General features: G+C 59.1%; 1 protein-coding gene across 10 annotated transcripts in view; it reads right to left on the bottom strand.

The window, feature by feature from the left end:
• Positions 1-580: 580 nt before the first annotated feature.
• GUCD1 (guanylyl cyclase domain containing 1) overlaps positions 581-12,701 on the bottom strand; it is a 14,327-nt gene continuing 2,206 nt past the window's right edge. The window contains exons 1-6 of one of the 10 annotated variants that reach the window (XM_024763736.1): positions 12,454-12,695; positions 8,050-8,134; positions 7,034-7,199; positions 5,767-5,858; positions 3,660-3,901; positions 581-2,983 (exon numbers count right to left, since the gene is read on the bottom strand). In XM_024763736.1, the coding sequence (XP_024619504.1) occupies positions 2,892-2,983; positions 3,660-3,901; positions 5,767-5,858; positions 7,034-7,199; positions 8,050-8,134; positions 12,454-12,496 (720 nt within the window). In that variant the 5' untranslated portion in view covers positions 12,497-12,695 and the 3' untranslated portion in view covers positions 581-2,891. Of the gene's footprint in view, positions 2,987-3,054; positions 3,350-3,659; positions 3,902-5,766; positions 5,859-7,033; positions 7,200-8,049; positions 8,135-12,272; positions 12,395-12,453; positions 12,696-12,701 lie in introns of those variants that run through there. The other 9 variants (XM_024763737.1, XM_024763730.1, XM_024763732.1 and 6 more) reach the window with 9 other exon arrangements.

Below are 12,701 nucleotides of genomic sequence, written 5' to 3'. Positions count from 1 at the left end.
TTCTCACCGCGGTGGCTTCTCTTGTTGAGGAGCACGGGCTCTAGGCACGCGGGCTCAGTAGTTGTGGTGCACAGGCTTAGTTGCTCCGCAGTATGTGGGATCCTCCTGGACCAGGGATCGAACCCATCTCCCCTGCATTGGCAGGCGGATTCTTAACCACTGTGCCACCAGGGAAGTCCTTTTCTGTAGATTCTTATCAAGCAAAATGCCAGGAGTCCAGTAGCCAGCAGATAAGGGTTCAGGGTGCAAGGAGGGCTGTAGCCCTGCCCTCTGCACCCCCCATGCCCTCCTGTGGGCCCCACTGTCCCTCCATTCCTCCCCCGCCCTCCCAGGTCCTCCTCCTGCCCACAGCTATGCATCATCCAGGCCCTCTCCAAGACCCATGGTCAAAGTCGAGCTGAGCTCCGAGGCTCTTCCACCTCCAGCACCGCTTGTGTGCGCTTCCACAGGCACTGGAAGGGATGCAAGTCTGAGAAGCAGGAAGCTATTCCAGTCCCAGCTAAACCCGCTGTGGCAGGTTGAGGGCTCAGGTTCCCATGCACTGGTGCTGAGAACCCGGGGAGAAGACAAGAATCACTCATTTCGCAGTGAGGATAATGTTTACTGAGAATGGCTCATTACAAACAAAATATATGTATAAAATCTCTGTAATGCAAAAGATCCCTTTTGTCCCCAGGTGGCTGGAGTGAACAGAGCCAACTGTCCAGCGTGGCCCCCTGTGTGTGGCCAGGGGGTTGTGGTGCCACGTGCTGTAGGCAGAGTTCCTGATGTCTGGGCTCTATCTCCAGCCCCATTTTCATGATTTGTGCGGGAACACGACACAATGAGGTTTGTGTCCTGCCTCCATGACCCTCCCCAGGCAGGTGGCACCACCCCAGGGGCAGGCAGCTCTTGTGAATCTTCCAGACAGGTGACCCCTAACCTGTGCTTGCCCTGAGAAGCCCTCCTCCAAGCCCAGGGATTGAGTGTCTCTGACGGACAGAGGTGCCGTGACCGCTCTTTGTGGAGGCTGCTCTCTGTGCCAGCCTCACTCACAGGGAGCCATCCTGAAAGCTTCACTTCCTCTGTTTCCCTTGACACATATGTCCTCACCAGTGTTACCCGGACCCCTCCTGAGCACACCCAAACCCAAAGCCACCACGCGTGGTACTCCTGGGCATCGGACAGCGCTCCCTGGGATCTTGGGCCACCCAGCATTAAGGCAACAGACACGAGGCCAGTCTGCAGGCAGCACTAGTCTCTGAAACCCAGGGTGGCTGCCCAGCCAACGCCTCCCTCTTGGTCAAGGCCGTCTGGTGTTGAGAAACAATGTGGTTAGGTGGTCTGACAGCCCTTGTCAGCAGAGCCCAGCCCTGCCCCTCAGAGTAGCCATGGCTCCATGGGGGCAGACGCGGAGCATGGCCATGGTCGGCAGTCTGAGGGAGGGGCAGCAGCTGCCCCACATCATGCCTTGGGCACCGGAAGACCGAGATGCAGGGTGCTGCAGTGGTGTGGCTGTTGGGGCATCCCCACGCCACTAGCCAGGGGCAACCCGAGGCGTGGGTGTCCCCAGCCCTTTTGGGAATGATCCATTGTCCTTATTTTTCAGGTGCAGACCCCGGTTCAAGACCCAGCTCCACCACTCTCCTGGGCCAGATTCTGTCCGTATGGTGAGAGGCCCCTTTGAAAGAGAACTTGGGCTGGCTTACCTGTCCTGTGAAGAGAGGTGTCAGTGGTTCCAAAGTACCTACAATCTCACTATTATTGTCTTACTTGAGGTTGAGTCTCACCCCCATAAAGTGAAAACTTAAATCTCAAAAACACCACCCACCCCCTCTCAAAAAAAAAAAAGAAAGAAAAAGAAAACAGCTCTAGTCCATGCTATGGTGCCGTGCTGTGTGATCCTGGGTAGGTAACACCCCTCCTGTCAGACAGAAGAGACCCAAAGTTCTGTGCAAAAGGTCCTGATGTGAACACCAGGGTGGGTGGTGGAGGGTCACAGTACCGCCCCCCCCCCCCGACCCAGCCACTGATCAGCCACGCAGGCCCAGGGCCCCAGCAACCAACCCTGCGAAACTTGGGGTTCCCCGCCCTCAGACGCAAGCCCCGTTGCCTGCCTAGTCAGGAAGCCTCGTGGGTGTGAACATCTTTGGGGCCCAGGCAGCTATTCCTGGCCCTCGGGGTCAGGCATTGTGAGCACTGCTGGCCAGCAGGAGCCAGGGTCCCACCTGCAGCCCAGGTTTCCACCCCAAGGAGATGGAGTACCTGGAGGGCCGCAGGGGCCTCAGAGTCATTTCTGCCTGAGGTCCAGCCCTCCCCAGGGGCCAGAAGCCTTGCAATCAGCTGCAGGAACTGGTCCCACTGGGAGGTGGGAGGGGGCGGCGGCATCCACCAAAGGGCCCAGGGGGGTCTGCAGTACTTCCAGGTCCCTGCAAGGCTGGAGCAGTCCCAGCCCCCGGGGCCCAGGCCAGCTACACAGTCTCCAACCAAACAGACAAGCAACATCTCTCTTCAGGGCTCATTCACCAGGTCTGTGGGGAGATGGGCTCAGGCTTCTCCCTCTGCCCTGGGTCTGGCTCACAGGCAACAAGGGCACCCGTAGGGGTGGATGTCCCCTGAGCACAGCTGGAGTCAGCCTCGGGGTCCTGGGGGAGGCTCCACTCAGATGCTCTGGGGATGACCCAGCAACCAGCAGGAGTGCAGGGTAAGTGGCATGACGGCTCAGCGCTGGTGGATTAAGCAGGTGGGACTCAGCCTCCTAGAACTCCCTGGGGTTTGGTCACATGAGCCGGAGCCACAGTTCCACATCTGAGCCCTGGCAGCCCCAGACCTGGGCCAGGGCCTCCTGAGTGGGCCCAGCTGGGGCAGGGCAGGGTGGGGTCCAAGGGCCTGGGCACACCAGGCTCCTGCTGTCAGCTGTCCAAGTAGACAAAGAGGATGTCCTCGTCCGTGCCGTAGCTGGTTCTGGCCTCCTCGAAGTTACTGATGCTGGTGCTGCACATTCCTGCTGGGGCACGAGGGGCAGAGCAGGGTGAGCGGGTGAGGCGAGCACCTGCCTGACTAGCGCCCAGGGAAGCCGCATCCCACATGCCTGGCTGCCCCTCCCTGCTCAGGAAGCCCTCCTTGCCCATTGCAGCCTTTGTGAGCTTGTTCTCTGACCTTTCCCTAGTTCAGCAGATGGAGAAAGTGAGGCCCAGAGAGGGGAAGAAACACGCGCGAGGTCGCACGGGACAAGTCTGTGTGAGTCAGGATGGTCCTTCCCCATCCCCAGAGCCATGGGAGCCCTGGGGGTTCTGGAGCCAGAGCTGGGGCCGGGGCTGGGCAGACTTTCCTTTCTGACAAGTGTGCTGGCTGTCCTCGGAGGGCTGGCCTGGGGGAGATGGAAACTGCGGCCTGTGCAGCTGAGACAGCGGGGTGGGCCCTAGGAGGTGGCAGGGGGCTGGCGCAGTGGGAGGGAGAGAGGGCTGGCCTGTGATGACGGGGGTATGGAGTCTGGCACAGCCCCAAGTTGTGGCTGGTTTCCTGCATGGCCAGAGGGGTGGCAAGGATGAGGGAGTCCAGGGGGAGGAGGGGCTCTGGGGAGAAGGCACTGAGGTAGGTCTTGGCCACACCAGGTTGAATGGGAGGAAACGTGGGGGCCAGGGGCCGCCCTGCCCACTGTTGCCGCCTGCCACACTTACGGTCAGCATAGGCCGGGTTGTTGTAGAAGATGCAGCCAGTGGCCCGGTTGTAGCCGCGCAGCACGATGAAATGGCCCTGGTAGTCGGGGGTGCGGCAAAAGCAGCGGTGGCCACTGGGGGCAAAGCAGCAGTACTTGACGGGGCTGGAGCAGAGGTCGCAGTGCAGCACCCCCGAGTTCACCAGCACGATGGCCACGTGGCCCTGTGCCAGGTGGGCCTGGATGTCCTGCACGCTCACTGTGCTGTGGGCAGGAGGAGGGTCAGCTGGCGCCGCTGGGCCCCGTTCCCCGTCTCTCAAGTGGACCCCCACTTGGACCCCTGTCCTGTGCTGTGTCACAAAGCTTGGGGACATGGCTCGTGTCTGCCCTGAGCTCCTTGCAGGTGGGAATGTCCTGCTTTGTTACGGTGGCCCAGGCTCAGATGGGGGCCAAGCATGGGACCAGGGTTGGAGGGCTCTGAGTGTGCCCAGGACAGGCTGGACCCATCAGGCCCTTCACAGGGTGACAGTTCAGCTCCAGACAGACCCCCATCAGGGGCCACTGGAGCAGCACCCCACCTCTTGACCTTGTTAGTGAATTCTTTTGTACAAGCACCCCCTGCCTTGGTCTTTTACCCTAAATGATGCATGATTAATGTAAACTGTTGGTTTAATTTGCTTCCCAAAATCTGAGTCAAGCATGCCTTCACCAGTTTCAAAACCAAGTGTTTCTCTGAAAGGGTTATTTTTCTTTTTCTCTAAGGTTCCTCATGGCAGAAGGGGCTGCCCAGGAAGGACTGGTCAGCAGCACGTTGAGGGAAACCCTCAGTTCAGCCAGCTGCTCCAGACTCTTAGGCACAGCCCCCGTCCAATGCCCCCAGAAGGAAGCAAGTCCAAGTAAGACCCAGAGGGGAGAAGGGCTGCAAGGGTCCTCTGCGCCTGGGGCCCCACCATCTTCACGGGGGGACGCTCACCCACTCCGGGCCCTCCATCCTTACAAGCTCCTCAGGAGCACACATTAGCACCTCATGGCCTGGCCCAACTCCAGCCACGCTGAGTTACAGGACCGTCTGGTCTGTTGCCTTGGCCCAGGGAAACATGCCCTTTTTCCATTTGGTCTTTGAAATGAAACAGCTGGCTGAGTTGCCAACGGTATGTACCAGAGTGGGATTTCAGCTACCGGGAAAAGCAGGGGCTGGGCTGGAAGGAAAAGGGCAGACTCCATGGGACCCCGGGAGTCGAATCACAGCACGGCTGAGTTGGGGTGGCCATGGTGGCTCACACTGTTTTTCCCATCAGTTTCCTCACCTGTGGGACGGGGACAGCCCCAGCTCTCCACTCAACAAGGAAGCACCTGTCAAGTGCCACTAAGCACACATCGGCTGCCTCTCCCTCCAACATGTGCTCACGGGGCCCGAGGATGTGTGGAGACATTTTCCCTGTTTCCCAGTGGGCTTTCGTGTGCCTAGGTTACGTTACAATGAAAACAGAAATCTGGGGGGAATGGGAGACCCAAGGGAGGTCTGGGGGACCCAGCCCAGGTCTGAGCCAGCAGGCCTGGGCGCATTACCTACAGGGAGCCCAGGGAAAGAAATGGTTCGCATCTGGCCAAGTTGCTCGTGGGGTCTCCTGAGTCCTGCCCCCATGTGTAGATTGAGAAGGGGGATCCACATAAGGTCAAGCAGCCCGTGGGGGAGATCTGGCAGCCAGGCCTCCCTAGACAGTGTCACCCTGGGGTCCCTGTCACCCTCCGTCACCGTGCCAGCATGCTCCCCAGGCCGTCACCCCTTTATTAGGGTCCCTGTGTTCTGTCCCATGCCACCATTCTGTGAGCAGCCCGAGGGCTGGCTGGAGTCTGTCTTGCTCACCTGTCCCTCCATCCCCCACTCAGGATCTACCCCAGGCCAGAGTTTTGTGTATAGTAGGTCATGTAGCCCCACTTGTCCCTATCTTATGGATGGAAAAACTAAGGCCTGGGGAGGGGGGGGCAAGTCAGTCAGTGCCCAGGGCCAGCTGGGTAGGAAACCCCAGTTCTGTCTGACTCTCCAGCCTTTCCTGAGGCCTCCCCCCAACCTGCAAGTCTGTGGGTGAGCAGGTGCACAAGGAAGGGCAGGGGTGGGGTGGACTCACCACTTCTCCACCAGCACCTTGCAGGCCTTCGCTTGTGCGAACAGCTGGTTCACCCGGGTCTCCTCTGTGTCGAAGTGCTTCCTGTAGAAGGACTGAAGAGAGAAGGGCAGTTGGAGAGGCCACTGCCCTCACCCCACTTGGATGAAGTAAACAGCACCTTCTGGAGTTAGCAGAGGAGCCCAGCCTGCAGGGGGACAGCACAGGCAGCATGCCTGGGTGGAAGGCTGTGTCTGTCCCAAGCGGGCAGGGCGGCTGCCGGGAGTGCAGGACCACACAGAGAATGAGGAGGATGCTCAGGAGATGGGTGGGCAGCAGGCTCAGGCTGGCACCCTGAGGAAGGTTAGCCGCCCCTGGGCTGTGTACCCTGATGGGCAGGAGTCTGGAGTAAATGAGCAAACGGGCCGGCTGAGGCCCCTGGATATCTAGCCACCACTCAGCTCAGCCAGTATATGTTAGCAAGGAACAATCTCTGTTTGGTGCAGGGGTCTTAAGGGGGCCAGAGCCCCTGTGGGGGAGGCAGAAAATACCCTGCTCTCAGGCCCTTTCCTCTGCCTCGTGGCCACGCTGACCAAGCCAGATCTGTCAGCCTTCTTCCCCTGGCCTAGAAGGTTCAAAGGAGAGTTAGGTTGACGGGCACTGGCCACCGTGCGACAACCCTCTTGCCAGCGAGGCCAGTAGCGACTCTTCTCTGCCAAAGTTTGGAGCATGGGCCGTGATCCACCCTGCGGGAGGCAGGTGAGACCAGCTCTAGCTGTGCAGGGTGGGAAAATGCACTGGGGTATGGGAAAGGCTATGCTGGCATTCTTTTTAAAAAGAAAAATAAAAGAAACGAAAGACAGTATATTGTTTTTTCTTCCAGAATACCAATGACCCAACTTGGAGCCAGCTGTCCCCATGAGAAGGAAGAAAATCGGTGAGTGATGGTAGAGGAGGACAGTGTGTGCTCTGAGGCCTGGCCCGGCTCATGCTGGGACACAGGGGAGGACACAGGAAGGTCACCCGGACGCTCCTCTGTGCATCGTCAGGTGCTGTCGAAGGCAGGCGGCGGGTGTCTGTGGTGGGGGTGTCAGGAGGGACCCGGCTCACCACTGGGGTCCTCTGAGCAGCTGGACCCAAGGTGATCTGGTCCGACAGCTCACAAGTCCTGCCCTTAGCGCGTCTGCCTTGGTTCCCTGGTCTCTGCACACCGGGTGCTCACCTGGGTGTCCAGGTCTGGACCACACCCTCTTCTGATCACATCTGGTGAAGGCCAGTGGCCGGCGCTCACCTGGTTCTTGTAGCCCTTGTCCACGCCCAGGGTCTGGGTGCAGAAGCGATGCCTCACGCCAAAGTGGCGCATCAGGTAGGCCAGGTCGATGGTCCAGATGCTCCTGGTCAGTCGCAGCTCCTGCAGGGCACTTTCGAATTCACTGTCGTCCAGCTGGCCCAAGTAGCTGTGGGCAGATGGGCTGCTGAGGTCAGGGAAGCTGGCCCGGGTCACCCTCTACCCGAGGGCCTGCGAGCCACTGTCTGAGTTCCCGTGCCCCCATAAGGCTCTGTCCTTTGTCATGAACTCCTACGTCCTGCCCACACACTGCCAGGCACAACCCGAGGCTGCTGGGGGCACTGCACCGGCCACGGAGTCCAGGGCCTGGATTCTGCGTCTGACCTCTCTTGCTGGCTGTGACTTTGGTCAAGTCTTGCCATCCTCTCTGGCCTCGCCAGCTTCATCTCTAGGACCATCTAAGTGCTTGGACCACATCAGTGGTTTTCTAAGTTTTAGGCACAGAATCCTTTTCTTGAACCCTATCTTGCCTGGAATTCCAGGAGGTAAAATGGGTAAGGGAGAGGCTGCCCTGGCGTTCTAGGCTGCTGCCTGAAAACTCTGTGACAAGGAGATGGCTATGGTCCCTCCGTGCCCCAGTGGTCAAGGTTCTTGTGATATTCACGCAGCCTCAGCTCAGCGGTCAGCTCCCTAGTGACTCAGTCTCCCAAGAGTCCAAAGCCAGGAGTGGGGAGGACACCACATCTCAATCATGGGGTCACCCTGTGGGCCAGGCCCGGGCACCTGGGACTTCCTGGCCATTCCAGAGCCCTGGCATTCTCAGGACGCAGACCTGGAAGTCCTGGTCCACCATTGCTTGCTTTTGCAGGTGGGATGGAGCCTGGATGGAAGCTGGGCCTCCCACAAGCCCCAACAGAGGAGAGCCACATGGACGATGAATCCCACCCAGGTCTCTCCCTGTGTGCCCCCCCGCAAGAGCAGGTGCTGTGGACTGGGAGGGCTAAGGCCTGCCCACTCACCGCAGCACCATCCTGGAGCAGGCCAGGCCGCAGTCCCAGTGGTAGAGCTGCTGGATAATGGGCACGGGCAGCTGCACAAAGTCCCCTGCAGGGAAACACACGGAGGTCACAGACCCTGGTGTAGGGCCCACCACTGCCACTCCCACCATAATCAGCTGCTGCTCAGATCCTGCAGGGGCCGTTCAGGGACCAGTGCACAGCCTTACAAAAGGCCCCCCAGTCCATTCTCCTCACCACGGCAGTGATCTCCCCGAAATGCCAGTCAGAGCAGGCCAGCCCTACACAAAACCCTCCAGTGGGCTAGCCCCCATACCTCCCAGGACAAGGCCTTCATGGCTGCTGCTCCGGCACCCTCTGCTTCCTCGCCTCCCCGCATCCTCACCAGCTAACTCCTGTCCATGGACGTCACTTCTCCATGACGACCCCTGTTGTGCCTGGCCCCCGACTCCGTGCATTCCCAGCCCCACAGGCCCCTCTCCAGAGCCCTCTCTGTGGTGGGCGCTCCGAGGAGGCAGGGACAGGGCGGCAGCCGGGAGGCACTCAGCAGATATTCATGTCTGAATTCCTGAGGCTCCGGACTCCACAGCCCCCAGGGCTACAAGGAGGGGACAGTCACGTGTCTGCAAGTGGAACGCTACTCTGGGCGGAGCAGAAAGGGCCCGACCTAGGCATTCTGGCATTCCAGCCCTGGCTCTGCCACTGCCCGGCTGTGGGCTAGGCCACTGACTCCCTCATGCTGGACAGAGTCTGGCCATCTCTAAAGTAAGGACTTTGGTCTGATTCAGTTGTTCAATCAACAAATAATTCCCAAGAGCCTAGTAAGTGCCTGGCATGTGAACCAGAGATGGTCGTGAGTGACACAGACAGGTCCCTGCCCTGGTGGACAGCAAAAACAAGCAGCATAGGAGAAAAACAAGGGGCCAGGATAGGGGAAGTGGGGGGGGTGTGCCTTAGAGAGGAGAGCCAGGGAGCGCCAGGCAGGGCTGGGGCAGGCAAGCTGGCACGCGGCCTGCAGGACCCTCCTGCCCTGGGATCCTGTGAATCTGGACAGAGCTTAGAGTCTAAAGAACTGGAAGGATTTCTCTCCGGCTGTGAGCACTCTGTTCACTTAGGACGGCCTTTCAGCCCATGTGGTTTCCCTGCCTCAGGGGTCTCCGGGGGACTCTCCTGAACCCACGACTGGTCTGTGCAGAGCTGCCCTGGCCTCCTCCGCGTGCACCAACCAGGAGGGCCACCCATGAATCCTGGAGTCTGTCCTGGCCTTTCAACCTGCTGGTCTTGTCCAGGCAGCCTCTTGCCTGGAGTGGGTCCCAAGCTCCTACTCCCCATGTCTAAACACTCCCCAGTCTCAAGGCCTGGCTCAGATGCCAGCACTTTTGGGGCCTTCCCTGATGCCAGGCTGGCCGTGCCCCTTCCCTAATCTGCACTCTGCCAGGCCAGAGTTCATGCTTTGGCTCACAGGAGGAGACGCTCGCATCGAGCTCATCTGTGCCCTGCTGGGCTGTCACGCATTCCCAGGAGGCAGGGACCTGTGACTGCTCCTTCGCTGCATTGTACTGTCCTCTCTCCTCCTATGCCTCACCTGCGGGGCCCTTGGAAGGCAGGATGGCACGGGTGAGTGCAGGCCACCAGCTGGGTGAGTCACATGGCCTCTCGGCGCCCGCTCCTTTCTCACAGACGCCAGCCCGCAGGGTGCTGTGGGCACTTGGGGCAAGAATGTGTGCGAAGCCCTTCACAGGCGCTGCCGTGAGTCCTGATCTCCATCCAGCTGGGGCCTGGCACACTGAGACCAGGCAGGCTCAGGCTTTGCTCCCTCCTTCCCCGACCCCAGGAGGCTCTAAAAGGAACCCAGGCCATGACTAGAGGCCTTCTAATAGTCCCCTCCACCCACTGCCATGGATTCAACCCCCAGGGCTCCATCCTGCCTGACTTCTGCCTGTCCTCTGCCCCAATTTCTACCCCCAGCCCCTCTCCTGTTTCTGTACACAGCATCTGGAGGGATCCCTTCCAGTCTCCCATTGCTCTTAGAATAACGTTCTTATCTCTTACTAAGGCCTGTAGGGCCCACCTCACTCGCTTCACCTTGGCCCTCACCCCAAGACCTTTATATGTGCAGCTCTGGAACTCTCTTACCCTCAGTACTCAAGTCTTCCCCTTTTTGTCATTCAGGTCCCAGCTCAAAGTCTCCTCCCATGAGAGGCATTTTCTGACTGTACCTTTGGGAGAAGGGGCTCTTCTTCACAGTATTCCCCTGTTTCCTTCACAGTACTTAGCAAAAGTAACAAAAACAAGAAAAATAAAATAAAGGTATCCTGTCTCCCCACTAGGCTGTAAGCTTCCTAAGGGCAGAGAATGTGCTAATCTTGTTCACTGTTATTCCCAGTGCCTAATGTCTGATGCTTAGTAGTAAATCAAACCTTTGCTGGAAAAAAAAACGAACTTATTAAGCACCACTGTGTGCCAGACTCTGGGGACATTACAGGTAACTGAGATCAAGCCCTGCCCTCCAGGTGTTCACATCCTAAAGTAATCCCCCAACGGGCTGAGTGGAGGGAGAAGCCTATGCAGTGTGCTGTCCCCTTGTGGTGGGTGCCTCCCTCTTCAAGAACCCCTCACTGTGGCTTTAAACGGCCTTTTTGTTTTTCTCTACATGGGCTGTTTACTCCCCAGCCTTTGCTCTTGCATATCCCTTAGTCCGAAAGGTGGTCTCCCATCCAAATGCTCTGGTCTCTTTCCCTCCCTGAGGCCCTTTATATGGAGGATTGGAGGTGGTGTGTAACTTCCCCACTGGACAGACTGGGAATTCCTCAGTGGCAGGCAGACAACATCTGCCTCCTCCCAACCCTCAGACCACAGCAGGCACACAGACATGCTTGAATCGCGAATGAAAGGAGTTTTTTTTCAAAAAGACCTTATACTTCGAGATACCCAGGCCCACGTGTCACCACAATACTCCCCTTTCCCCCAGGCTTCCAGACTGTGCCCCTCTGTTCACAGCTCCCTCCTTGCTCTGTGGCCTGGGCTCTGACACTGGCTAGCTGGGCCATCTTTGGCCAGGCTTTGACTCTTCCTGTGCCTCCCCTATGCCTAAGCTGTAAACATCGCAGAGGTCGGCGGCTCTCTAGGGCCCTCGGGAACTCTGCTGCCCCTTCTCTTCTTGCCTTGATCTCTAACTCTTTTATCCTTACCCCACCCCCAATGTGGCTAAATGTCCCCACATGGCCATCCCGAATCCTGGCACAAGCAGGTCAGCCAAGAGGGACCCAGAGATACTCCTGTGGGGGGTGATAAGAGTAGGCGAGGCCTTCCAAGCCCAAAGCTGCTGCCAGATGTTGATGCCTGGAGCCAAGGGACTGTCCCACCTGAGAGCTAGGGTCTGCCTGGAAGGTGCTGGCCTGGCTTCAGTCGGCAGCTGTTGCCAAGGAAGGAAGACAGTTCACTGGCCCTGAATACTTAACCCCTCTCGGCCTCAGTCTGCTCATCTGCAGATGACATTGGCAACCGACTTTGTCATCATGAGCATTAACGAGGCTCTGCATGTAAACAACTCAGCACAGTGCCTGCCCACAGAAAGCTCCCTGTAAACGTGAGTCACCACACCACAGAGGCTCAGCAAAGGCAAGTGTCTGGTCCAAGATCACAGAGTTAGGTAACTGGAGGAGTAGGCAGGCAAATCCCAGGGTAGCCCTGGGCCCTACTCCTTGCTGCAATCACAGTGTCCCACTAATGCCTTAGGGTTGGGGTCTCCTGTGCTCCTGACCTCTCCAGTGTATTGGCACTTCACTTTAGAGTTTACCAGCCCTTTCTCTTTCTCATCAACCCTGTGCCTTAAGCAGAGCAGGAATCACTGCTTTCCCCCTCCCCCACTTAGAAAAGCAAATTGAGGCCCGCCGCACTGAACGGGTCAGTCTATGTTTCCGCCCCAAAGGAACTCAGGCCACCTGGGGCAGAGGAACTAGAGAGTGAAGAACTGTAGCAAGACAACACGCTGAGTCTGAAAGGCCAGGGGAAAGGCCCTCCCCCATTGCTCTGTACTCCCAGCCAGTTCCCAGCCCTTCTAGGCCTTAACTACCCGAGGGGACAGGATCTTCCAAGCCCCAGGAGGACTTTTCGCTTCTGGGGAAGGTGCCGCTCCTGACTCTCAACGGGGACCCTCCCACCATGACCGCAATCAGAGCTGCCTGGGGTCCCAGCCCAGAGAGTATCAGGAAACCCCAACTAACCGGGGCTGGCGGTGGGGTGGCCAAGGCGGAGTGCACACCTGGCCAGGTTTCGCTCAAAGCTCTACAGCCCGGGCCGCGGCGGCCGTCGGTCCAAGGTCGCGCGGCCGGACCCTGCCCCGCGCTAGGGCGGTGTCCCCCCCTGTTCCCCGGAGTGAGAGCTGAGCCCTCGAGGAGCACTGACCGGGTTCGAGCGGCGGCCCCGCTGCCTCCGCCTCCGTCCTCATGACGCGGGCGGCGGGGGGCTCCCATGGCCCCGGCCCGGAGCCGGCTGCAGCTTCGGCTTTGACTGGGGCTGGAGCGGGACCCGTGCGCGCCGGGTTCCTGGGCAGCCACCGCCAGCACCAGCGCGCTGGGGTGAAGGGGAGGCAGCGGCTGGGCCGCCCCAAGCCCCGCCCTGGCCCTTCCAGGCCCCGGCCCCGCCCGCCCCGA

Source organism: Neophocaena asiaeorientalis, unplaced genomic scaffold (genome assembly GCF_003031525.2).
Source record: "Neophocaena asiaeorientalis asiaeorientalis breed wild unplaced genomic scaffold, Neophocaena_asiaeorientalis_V1.1 scaffold110, whole genome shotgun sequence".
Taxonomy (NCBI): Eukaryota; Metazoa; Chordata; class Mammalia; order Artiodactyla; family Phocoenidae; genus Neophocaena; species Neophocaena asiaeorientalis.
This window is presented reverse-complemented; position numbering and strand designations above follow the sequence as displayed.